General features: G+C 40.7%; 6 protein-coding genes across 6 annotated transcripts; 3 read left to right on the top strand and 3 right to left on the bottom strand. All coding sequences in view use genetic code 12, as the record gives it.

Annotated features, from left to right (window-relative positions):
* Positions 1–223: 223 nt before the first annotated feature.
* NUO51 (NADH-ubiquinone oxidoreductase 51 kDa subunit, mitochondrial precursor (Complex I-51KD) (CI-51KD)) lies at positions 224–1,678 on the bottom strand (the record flags this gene model as incomplete). The annotated part of the gene is made up of 1 exon (XM_001384197.1): positions 224–1,678. The coding sequence occupies one exon, from the start codon at positions 1,676–1,678 to the stop codon at positions 224–226; it is 1,455 nt and encodes a 484-aa protein (XP_001384234.1).
* Positions 1,679–2,725: 1,047 nt separating this feature from the next.
* On the top strand, positions 2,726–3,985 carry KTR2 (mannosyltransferase; the record flags this gene model as incomplete). The annotated part of the gene is made up of 1 exon (XM_001384536.1): positions 2,726–3,985. The coding sequence occupies one exon, from the start codon at positions 2,726–2,728 to the stop codon at positions 3,983–3,985; it is 1,260 nt and encodes a 419-aa protein (XP_001384573.2).
* A 331-nt stretch (positions 3,986–4,316) lies between these two features.
* EBP2 (EBNA1-binding protein homolog) lies at positions 4,317–5,570 on the top strand (the record flags this gene model as incomplete). Its single annotated transcript, XM_001384535.1, has 2 exons — positions 4,317–4,565; positions 4,593–5,570. The coding sequence occupies 2 exons, from the start codon at positions 4,317–4,319 to the stop codon at positions 5,568–5,570; spliced, it is 1,227 nt and encodes a 408-aa protein (XP_001384572.2).
* Positions 5,571–6,082: 512 nt separating this feature from the next.
* ERG20 (arnesyl diphosphate synthetase (FPP synthetase)) lies at positions 6,083–7,219 on the top strand. Its single transcript, XM_001384534.1, has one exon. It carries the CDS (start codon positions 6,105–6,107, stop codon positions 7,155–7,157), a length of 1,053 nt encoding a protein of 350 aa, XP_001384571.1. The 5' UTR covers positions 6,083–6,104; the 3' UTR covers positions 7,158–7,219.
* Positions 7,220–7,448: 229 nt separating this feature from the next.
* On the bottom strand, positions 7,449–8,142 carry QCR8 (ubiquinol-cytochrome-c reductase chain VIII). Its single transcript, XM_001384196.1, has one exon. It carries the CDS (start codon positions 7,902–7,904, stop codon positions 7,620–7,622), a length of 285 nt encoding a protein of 94 aa, XP_001384233.1. The 5' UTR covers positions 7,905–8,142; the 3' UTR covers positions 7,449–7,619.
* A 334-nt stretch (positions 8,143–8,476) lies between these two features.
* RPL17B (60S ribosomal protein L17) lies at positions 8,477–9,573 on the bottom strand. The gene is made up of 2 exons (XM_001384195.1): positions 9,235–9,573; positions 8,477–8,876 (listed from the first exon to the last, which is right to left on the bottom strand). The coding sequence occupies exons 1-2, from the start codon at positions 9,541–9,543 to the stop codon at positions 8,625–8,627; spliced, it is 561 nt and encodes a 186-aa protein (XP_001384232.1). The 5' UTR covers positions 9,544–9,573; the 3' UTR covers positions 8,477–8,624.
* Between the last annotated feature and the right edge of the window lie 2,093 nt (positions 9,574–11,666).

Below are 11,666 nucleotides of genomic sequence, written 5' to 3'. Positions count from 1 at the left end.
AGATTCCTTCTCTCTTGTTCTATACTCTCGTATTCTCGTTATTTCACTAATTTTCTCTCTCTTACTTGGTCTACACTTTGCTCTCTAATGTCGTTTACATAAATAGACTATGAAGATAAATGCAGGGCTGTCAAAGACAGCGAATCGTAGTGTACTTGTTACTGTTACTGTTGCGTATGCTAACAGGATGGTGGTGCTCTAATGGTGTTGGTTTTAGGATAAGTTAATGGGAGTGTGGAACTGGGTTGTCGATTACAACACCCTCTTTCACCTTACCTCCGTCGATCCAACCACCGTAGCCAATGGTCTCATTCTTCTTCTTGAACTCGTTGATTCTGTCTACCATGACTGGTCTGAATGACTTAATCAATCCCTGGATGGGCCAGGCAGCAGCATCACCCAAGGCACAGATAGTATGGCCTTCGATCTCTTTGGTCAACTCGAAGATCATGTCGATCTCTTTTTCGGTAGCTTGACCTTCTTGGAATCTGTCCATCATTCTCTGCAACCAAGTGGTACCTTCACGGCATGGCGTACATTGACCACACGACTCATGCTTGTAGAAGTGAGAGAATCTCTGGATACCTCTAATGATATCCGTCTGCTTGTTCATGACAATGACAGCAGCCGTACCCAAACCAGAGCCAACGTCTCTGAGGGCATCGTAGTCCATTAAAATGTTGTCACAAGTTTCCTTGGTCATGATAGGCACGGAAGAACCACCGGGGATAACACCCAATAAGTTGTCCCAGCCTCCTTTAACACCACCACAGTGCTTTTCTAAGAGTTCCTTCAATGGAATCGACATCTCTTCCTCAACGGTACATGGTTCGTTGACATGTCCAGAAATACAGAACAATTTCACACCCTGGTTTCTTTCTCTACCAAATGAAGCAAACCAGTCTCCGCCTCTTCTCAAGATGGTTGGGGCAACGGAAACCGTCTCGACATTGGCTACAGTTGTGGGTCTGCCGAACAAACCGACTCCAGCAGGGAAAGGAGGCTTCAATCTAGGTTTACCTGCCTTACCTTCAATAGATTCAATCAAAGCAGTTTCTTCACCACAAACATAGGCTCCCATTCCACGATGGATGTAGATGTCAAAGTCGTAACCGGAGCCACAAGCATTTTTACCGAGAAATCCGGCCTTGTAGGCTTCATTAATGGCATTTTGCAATATAACAGCTTCGTTGTAGAACTCTCCTCTGATATAGATATAAGCAGCAGTAGCATTCATACCTCTTCCTGCCAACAAACAGCCCTCTACCAACTTGTGGGGGTCCTTACGGATGATCTCACGATCCTTACAGGTACCTGGCTCACCTTCATCGGCGTTCACCACTAAGTATCTGGGTCCTACGTTCTTTTCCCAGCCTGGAGGATTCATGAAAGACCACTTAAGTCCAGACGGAAAACCAGCTCCACCTCTTCCTCTCAATCCAGACTTCTTCATCTCGTCGATGATCCACTTGTCGCCTTTGAGAATAATTTCCTTGGTCTTGTGCCAGTCCCCCATCTTCATTGAAGACTTCAAGTCGTGGCCATACTTGCCGTAGATGTTCTGAAAGATTCTGTCGGTATCTTTCAAGCCTCCGTGGACACGGTTCGGATTGGCAGCCGCATCTGCAATCGTAGCCAACCCACGCTTGAAAGTCGTTTGACTCTTGAAACGAAGCATTGTAATATTTGTTGTCGAATTGGTAGTATTGTGTTGAGTTGGTTTGGTTTTTAATAAGAATTTTTCAGCTAATTGTTTGGTAATTCGATTTGTCGCACTGTTATTGGGTAGTTGTGCAGTCACGTGAGTGATGGAACAATCCCGAGTTAGCTAGTGGATGAATGGCGAGAGTTACATAGGGTATTCTTCTCAGTTATGGATGATAGGGGATAAGTATAGTAGTCTGTTATGAGTTAAACACATGCTACAACTTCTCGTATTGTTATTGGTTGTTTTCTTTTTATTTGGCGTTGCGTACTCTCTGTCCTTGGTCTGTTTCAGCTTTTTCGCAGCCATCCATACTATCCTATGCTATCTCATAATTACAATACAGAAATAAAAGAACGACTGTAAGATAATAGGCGTTACTTAGCTGTCTTGTTTGTTGGCTTCAATATTAGGTAGTCTTTTTAGGAAGAGAAATTGCAGGCTTTTACGTTAGTATTCTTTTACCAATTCTTTAAGTTTTCTTCCAATTCTTATTAAATTATGTATTCTAGAAAACTTGTCATCACCATATCATCTAAACCCCTTTCCTATCTTAATATATTTCTATCTATAGTCATTATTAGCCTTCTCCTGCCTTTGTCCAATATGCTTGTCTCCTTCCACTTTCATTTCTACAAGAATTCAAGAAAATCACGTGACTACATATACATGACGGGAAACCTGTATATTGCGACCGGTTTTCCTTTTGGACTTAGAATTGGATTAATGGATATGGACTTGTATTAATCACTAAAGAACTATTTAATTCTGTTTAAACTAGAATGGATTCCACGAGGTTTATATAGTCTTTTTGCCCTGCAATTTTATTGCGTGGTTTAACGAGTTATGGCCAGCGAATACCAAATTATTCTCCTAGGCAAATACGTACGTCCAATCCGAGGCTACCAGCCTCGGAAACCATTTTACCAAAGATCCTGTATCTTATTTTCCATCAATACAAGATCCATAACTTCTACTGAAGTGACATGCCCGTTGCTTCTCTTCACTTGAAATGTAGCAATGCCTGGGATCAGGCTAAGATATGCTCTTTTAGCCCTAGTATTTGCTATATACTACTACATCGTTCTACTGTACCGAGATCAGTTTTCTGACATCAAGAAATGCTTTTCCAGTATCAGAGCCAAGATTGAAGACTATGATTCCTCTAAGAAAGGTCAGCCGAAGCTAGCCTCGAATAGCTATCTTGAGGCAGACATGCTTTACCGAGATCGTACCCAAGTAGGAATTGAGAATGCCACAATGGTTATGTTGGTTCGAAATCGAGAATTGGAAGGAGCACTTTCTTCGATGAGATCTTTGGAAGACAGATTCAACAGGCAGTACAAGTATCCCTGGGTTTTCTTGAACGATGAACCATTTACTGAAGAGTTTATAGAGCAAACAATGCTTATGGCTAGTAGTCAGACATTTTACGAGTTGATACCGTCTCTGGACTGGAATATGCCTGACTTCATTGATAACGAGAGAGTGGAGCAGAACATTGCTAATTCCACTGATGTGATATATGGGTTTCTGAAATCATACAGAAACATGTGCCACTTCAATTCGGGTTATTTTTACAAGCAGAAGCGACTTTTGAACTATGACTGGTATTTTAGAGTCGAGCCAGATGTAGAATACATGTGTGATTTCCAATACGATCCATTTACATTGCTACGTACCAACAATAAAATCTATGGATTTGTAATAGCCATCCATGAGTACGAGAATACAATACCGACGCTCTGGCCCACTGTGGAGAAATTTATGCAGACATATCCTGATCTTATCCATGCGAACAACTCGTTGAAGTTCATCACCACCAACGAGCTGTCTCTTAACCACTGGGTTACACCCATACAGTCGTCTAGTGACTACAACTTGTGCCATTTCTGGTCAAACTTTGAGATCGGAAATCTCAACTTCTTCCGGGGAGAAGCCTACAATAAGTACTTTGACTTTCTAGACAGGGCCGGAGGGTTCTACTACGAGCGTTGGGGAGATGCTCCGGTCCATTCCATAGGACTCAATTTGTTGGCAGACAAGAACCTGATCCATCATTTCGAAGATATAGGCTACTACCATCCTCCATACTTAGCCTGTCCTAGCTCCAAAGATGTGATAGCTGCGAAGCGGTGTGTTTGTAGAAAACGCGGAAACGATGGTGAAGTAATCGATTCTGCCATCGACGTCAACGTGTTCAGCTGTCTCAGCAGATGGTGGAGGTATGGAGCAGGCAAACGGTTCCTTAATGAAATCGACTATACTTTCAATAACTGATAGTAAATATGCGAGATGTTTTTCGCAGTAATTCAAAAAAAGAAGTAGAAGATACACCATAAAAACCCGAATATAGGAGATAGAAAAAGTAGTAAATATATATAAGTACAGATATAGAGCATAATGCCATATTCAGATATTTGAAAGTTCATAAGCCAGCACCCACGCTATATTCTATAACTCTTGCTTCCACCAACAGTTTAGAGTCCACGTAAAACATGTGCACGTGACTGAAAATTATATCTGCATCTCTCATCCCATCGCACTAATAAATTTTTCTGTATGCTCATAGTCAATTGGAATATATTCTTACTAGTATCCAGCATTCAAGATGGCAAGAAGTGGGTTGAAAGCACAGTTGAAGAGCCAGCAGCTTGTTGCTGCTATCGATAAGTCCAAGTCGAAACCCGTAATAAAGGAACAGAACACTCCCCAGAAAATAGTGAAGCCTACATTGACTCCTATTGAATCTCCAATTCCTAAGAAGAAGGGTAAGAAGGCCGCTGACGATTATGAAAGCACCACTTTGTCCAAGAAGGAACAGAGAAAGTTGAAGAAGATGCAGCAGGAGATCGAAGAAGTTGAAGCCAGAGAAGCCCAAGAAGAGGAAGAAGATGAAGAAGAAGAAGAAGAAGAGGAGGAAGAAGAGGAAGATGAGGAGGAAGAGTTGGACTTGGAAAGATTAGCTGCCAGTGAAAGCGAAAGTGACATAAATGATGACGAAGAAGAAGAAGATGATGACGATGACGACGATGAAGAGGAAAAAGAAGAAGATGAAGATGAAGACGATGACGAAGAAGAAGAAGATATTCCATTGTCAGATGTCGAATACGACTCTGATGCCGATATAGTTCCTCACACAAAACTCACGATAAATAACATGGCTGCCTTGAAGGACTCGTTGGCCCGTATCGAGTTGCCATGGGCCAAGCATGCATTTACTGAACACCAATCCATTGTGTCTGCCGAAAAGACAGAAAGCGAGATTAAAGATATCTATGATGACACTGAGAGAGAGTTGGCATTTTACAAGCAAGGTTTGGATGCCGTCACACAAGCCAGAGCTACACTTTTGAAGTTGAAAGTACCATTTTCCAGACCCATGGACTACTTTGCCGAGATGGTCAAAAGTGACGAACACATGGATAAATTGAAGAACAAATTGTTGGCAGAAGCTGCCGATAAGAAGGCATCCGTAGAAGCTAAGAAGCAAAGACTGTTGAAGAAGTTTGGTAAACAGGTACAGAACGCTACTTTACAAGAAAGAGCCAAGCAGAAGAGAGAGACATTGGACAAGATCAAGTCGTTGAAGAAGAAGAGAGGCGCCAACGAGTTATCCAACGACGACGACTTCCAGATCGCCTTGGAAGAAGCCACCAGAGAAGACAAGTTTGGTGACAACAAGAGAAGAAAGCCAAATACTAAGAGAATGGCCAAGGACTCGAAGTATGGCAGTGGAGGTAAGAAGAGAGGAATGAGGAAGAACGATGCTGCATCCTCAGCTGATGTCAGTGGCTTTTCGTCCAAGAAGATGAAGGGCAAGCAGTCCAGACCCGGCAAGAGCAAGCGTTCGAGAAGAAACTAGTCGTTTATAGACTGTACCGTATATTAGTATAAATAAAGAAGAAAAGTAAAGAAACCAAGAAATCAGAAGTTGCTGCTGTGAGAGATTTCAAGAAGTTACTCGGTCTGAATGTACTAGAATGAAGACTTCGTAGTTCTTGTGAAATAGAATGGATATCATAAGAATTTTGCAATCGTTACATACATGCAGGTACACAACTAGACTATTTAGTAAGATTATGTTCCGACGAATAGAACAGAACGAGGATAAGACGAGTTGCACAACTTCCTGCTCCAACTATTTAGTTGAAAGATTTTCCTGAAAAAGGTTTCAGAAATCGTCAGAAAAGGATCTACCAGATCGTTGAAAATATTCACTTCATTATGGTATAATATTGGACAGGACATTATTCGCGCTACCACACCAAAATTGGTGAAAATTCGCGTATATCGCCCAATCTATACGACCAATATAATAGCAAAATACGAAAACTGCTCTGAAAGTTCTTTTCCTGACTTCTGCTTTTCCGTCCCAAAAAAACAACACTTCGTCAACATGAGCAAAGAGGCTTCTAGAGCTAGATTTATAGGTGTGTTCGACCAATTGGTTGAAGAATTGAAGGAGGTCTTGGTCGGCTACAATATGCCTCAAGAGGCTGTAGATTGGTTTGTCAAGAACTTAGACTACAACACCCCAGGAGGAAAGTTGAACAGAGGTTTATCCGTAGTTGATACCTACTGTATTTTGAACAAGACCACCGCCGTAGAGTTGGATGACGAAAAATATGCCAAGGTAGCTCTTTTGGGTTGGGCCATTGAATTGCTCCAGGCCTACTTCTTGGTAGCTGACGACATGATGGACCAGTCCAAGACCAGAAGAGGCCAGCCATGTTGGTACTTGGCTGAAGGAGTAGGAAACATTGCCATCAACGATTCCTTCATGTTAGAAGGTGCCATCTACGTGTTGTTGAAGAAGCACTTCAGAAACGACTCGTACTATGTAGACTTGTTGGACTTGTTCCACGAAGTCACCTTCAAGACGGAATTGGGCCAGTTATTGGATTTAGTCACTGCTGATGAATATGTGGTTGATTTGGACAAGTTTTCCTTGGACAAGCACTCATTTATTGTCATCTTCAAGACTGCCTACTACTCGTTCTACTTACCTGTAGCCTTGGCAATGTACATGTCAGGCATCAACTCTGCAGAAGACTTGAAGCAAGTGCAAGACATCTTGATCCCATTGGGCGAGTACTTCCAGATCCAGGACGACTTCTTGGATTGCTTTGGTACCCCAGAACAGATCGGCAAGATCGGAACTGATATCAAGGACAACAAATGTTCGTGGGTCATCAACCAAGCTCTTTCCCGTGTAAACAAGGAACAGCGTGAGCTCTTGGATAACAACTACGGAAAGAAGGACGACGTTTCTGAACAAAAATGTAAGGACTTGTTCAAGGAATTAGGCATTGAACAGGTCTACCACGACTACGAAGAAGCTGTTGTTGCCAAGTTGAGATCACAAATTGAAAAGGTTGACGAATCCAGAGGCTTGAAGAAGGAAGTTTTGTCTGCCTTCTTGGCCAAGGTGTACAAGCGTTCGAAGTAGGCTATACATCTCTGTATTGGAATGTTGGTATATCTACATTAATAAATATTATTAGAGACTTCACAGTTTTGATAGTAGACTTGTAGATTATGTATATAAGATATAGAAGTTCAGAAGTTGCCTTAATGGATATAGATACAACCATATATGTAGGGTATTGTATACATTTACAGATATCATAGTTCACACAGACAAGTATATCTTCTTCCCTGGAAAGCATTGAGTTGATATCATATAGTTAAGGAGTATACCAACAATCTTATCTACTATTCTCTCTACACACAATTCATAATTCAGGAATGTCTTAATTAACTATGTAGATCGGTGCAAAGCTCCGTAATGAAATAAATATATCAAAGGAGAAGCGCAGACACAACCACTGGCAGTAACATCATTTGTACTACTAGCAGCGTCGTGTCTGATGACATGCTATGTGATACGTATATAAAAAGAATCAGCCATCTAGACGTTGACTCTTTCCAACTCTTCTCTTCCAGCCTTGGTGTACAAATACTCGTTGTAATCTCTGGCGTTGGTCCAGATGTTCCACACAATGGCGAAAGGAAGAATCACGTACAAAGCCTGGTTCTTGGTTCTTCTGAAAGTGTTGAACACAGCGTTGTAGGCAGCACCCTTGAAAGGCTTGGTAGCCCATGGCGAAACGGTGTAGATGGTGATGAACTTCTGTTTTGGGGAACCGATGTTACCCCACCATCCCATATAAGTCTTTGGTCCAGCGCCACCCATTGTGTATGATACTAGTGTTGGTGTAGTGTGAAGAATACAAATGCCAATAGTTGTATGTAGTTGGTTTTTCTCATATTTTGTATGGCCTCAATGAGAAAGAAGTAATTTTCGCTTCTTCCATTGGCTGGGCGTGTGCAGGTGGTGATTTCTACTGCGGCAAGGGTGTATAATAGAAAAAGGGAATATTGTAGAGATTGCTAAGGTTGATCTCAAAGAAAATGCAAGAGGCAAGTTGGCTATAAGTGGAAGGATGAACTACTATATATTTTCTGTAGAGAATGTGTCCGTGTGTCTTCTTTTATTGATATCTGGTACTGGAGTATGTCTCAGGTTTTTGACTGAAAAATTCTCCTGCATGTCGCTACAGCATATAAGTAGAAGTATACTAGATTCTGGTCATATAGTAGATTGCAATGCTAGAATACATCCTACACTAATTCAGCAAAAACCAGTAAAGGCAATATGAGCAGCTCCGAATTTCACTGCTTTTGAAAATTTCCAATTCTGTGGCATTTGCTTGTGTAATTAATTATAGAATGCACCAGACTACTAGATCTTACACTACATCTCTTGAACTTAGAATACTATATTAATTGTACACAAGATAAACCCATCGACTCGGCGAGTCACCTATAATTATGAACCTCCATAATCAATATCCGAAACGTTATATTTATTTGATATTTAAGATTATATTAGGAGAAATATTCATAAATATATTTAAGCAGCAGTCAAACGCTTTTGGGTGGTGGCTAATCTACCCTTTTGTCTGGAGTTCAATCTGACCTTCTTGGTTTCAGCAGCCTTTTCAACGGCTTCATCTTCTTCAGTGACGATCAATTCAATGTGGGATGGAGTGGATTGGTAAGCGTTGATTCTACCGTGGGCTCTGTAAGTTCTTCTTCTTTGCTTTGGAGCGTGGTTGACTTGGATGTGAGAGACCTTTAACTTAGAGACGTCTAAACCCTTAGCCTAAAAATATGTTAGTAATTGTTCACGTTTCACGTTTTGATTAGATCTTAGATGAAGAATCATGACATATGTAGCATGGATGAAAAAGGATCGGAATATGAAAATGGGATAGAAACTGTACGATAATTAAGATACCTGATTAGAATCGTTTGTTTAGATCGTTGGTTGCACTTATTTTACTGATTCTGTAGTTCTTCCTTCTGTTGATGACATTCTGAAAATTTTTCAATGTTGTGAAATGGATTTATATCTATGACTTGAACAGAAAGATTTTCTCGTTTTTATATCCATACTACGGGATCATATTTTTCTTTCATCTAAGGTTTCATATAGTCGGACGACTGTTCAATATACATACTTCAGCGTTGGAAGCAGCGTTGGTCAACAAGTCCTTGATGAACTTGACGGACTTGGCTGGCCATCTAGCCTTGGTGACACCGAATTCTTTACCTTGAGCGGTTCTACCAATGGAGGAGTTGTATCTTCTGAAAGGAATGGCTCTTTGGTGGTCCAAGACTTGGTCTAAGTACTTTTGGGCCTTTTCCAAGTTCCAGCCGTTGATGGCTTGAGCGGTTTCTCTGGTGTTCTTGAAAGAAACTCTCAAGTAGGAACCACGAGCAGAAGCAGACTTGGCTGGGTTGGCAGAGGTAGCAGCGTAACGAACCATTGTAGATGTTTTGCTTGTTGTCTATCTAGTCTAGGATTAAAAGAGTATAACAATTTAAATGTATGAAAATTTTTATTAAGCTCCATGGGAAATTTTTTCGAAGCTGCGACTGCCAGTTTGGGTGCGTGCGACATTTTGCCAAAGGTACGGAACACTCACTGAAAATTGCAGCTGGGCAGTGCGACATTGTTGTCGTTTCTTGAATATCGCACTGAACTCTGTATGCACGACTGAAGACATTGGTTGTACTGCCAGAGGAACGATAATCGGTCATTGGGGCTGGAGCCCTAATGTATTACACGTGATCTATCACTTGAAAATTTTATTCATTTTATATCTCTCTTTTACCTCACACTAGATATCTCTTACAGATTCACGTGAGAAAGAGTTACAAAACCTTTGGGTGCAAAACATATGGAGTCTCTTACGTACTTTTCGGAATATGTTCTACTGTTTGTCGTGGAATGGCTCATCAAGGCCCTTCCATATATTGAAGACCTATTTTAAAAAAGAGACTTTCTAACATTTAGATGCTCTTCGTTTGGACCGAATCACTCCAGATGAAAATAGTTTATTTAATAGAATAGAGTAGTTGTGGATTAGACAAGGGACACTACAAAAAAGGAAGGTGATGATGTAACCATCTATAGCACTTCAGATGGTCAACAAATGGTATATTCACAATAAAATACTACAATTGTGGTAAATGTGAACCTTCTTCCAAGAACCAAAAGAAAGTAACAAGAAAAGTCGATGTTCTACACAGATTCTGGGAATTCCAAAGACGGATATGGTATTTCACAAAGCACAAAAGAAGAACGACTTGAGACGAGACTTGAGATGTTCACAGCAAGATAGAAATAGATCAGTTGTGATGTAAGGTGAAGCGATATAACTGTACAAGTCCGGATCTATAAGGTTAATATGCAACATCTTGTAATAGTACGCAATTCTTTCTTTATTCACGAGAGTGATTGAGTGGTATTCTATCTCTTATTCCCAACTACGGTACTGGAAACATAGTTAGTCAGAGCAGACGAGCATTTCCCTGGACAGCATGCTTGACTAATAGTATAATTTCTTTGCTTTATGATCGTAACAGTCCCAGCTATTCTCGATATATTCTCGAAGTATTCATGATTATAACAAATTCTATCCATTACTCCATCCACTTTACAACACTAAATAATTCAGAGAATATCCAGGTGATGCTCCTTCTATATAGGCGATGGAAATGAACAGGTAGGGAACGCACCATTCTTACAATCTACTGGGGCCAGCTCTTTATCATCTCTCTGACTCAAATTCTCCTGCTAACAATTTTGGAATGAAGAACAAACTTCAAGGGAAGAGTTTCCTGAAGAACTACTTTTGGATTCATTAGAGAATGTTCTCACTCTCTGTAGTTAGTTACTGCCCAAGCTTGCGGCTGTCAACCGTTTTCTTCTGTTTCTTGAAGCTAAGTCGTATACATGGCTTCAACAATTCCTATTTAGTTACGGATAAATTCACAAGAATGTGACAATTGCGGATACTGCTGATAAGAGTGAATATAAGATTCTTTATCTAACTCCAAACTCCCTAGAACCAGTTTGCGAATTTGGCAAAGCTAAACCCAAAGACGAATTCATGATTTGAAGTACAGAGTCTACAAAGAGTTCTAGCCAAACAGTGCAATACACTACATTCTGAGAAGACGCTCTAATTGACTTCTCAATTTGGTCAAAATAAGAGAGATACATTTCAAAATTTATTTCCTGAAATATTGAGAGACTGTACAATTAGCACTGAATCGGGCCTTTTCCTCGAACAGTAGTATTTTTTTTCTCCAGGCTCTTCGCTCTCAGTGATTAACCAGCATCTGGTGATCCTGTAGTAAAAAAAGTACACGGCTAAGTCCTTCAAATGGTTGCGGTTGGAAGGTAGGAAGCTGGTCCATATTGGACACAAGGGAACTCCTGGTTGCTAGCCAATATTATATTTCTTTTTGCACTTTCATCCTCCTCTCTGACGCAGCCTACACTGTTCCTAATGACGGAATAGCTTTGTTCTTGTGCCGGTGTTGACTCTGAAACTTAGATTACTAGGCGCATGTAGGAATAACCCACAGCTTACTAAATACT

This window comes from Scheffersomyces stipitis, chromosome 4 (assembly GCF_000209165.1).
Source record: "Scheffersomyces stipitis CBS 6054 chromosome 4, complete sequence".
Taxonomy (NCBI): domain Eukaryota; kingdom Fungi; phylum Ascomycota; class Pichiomycetes; order Serinales; family Debaryomycetaceae; genus Scheffersomyces; species Scheffersomyces stipitis.
The sequence above is the reverse complement of the archived record's forward strand: the minus strand, read 5'-3'. Positions and strand labels throughout refer to the sequence as shown.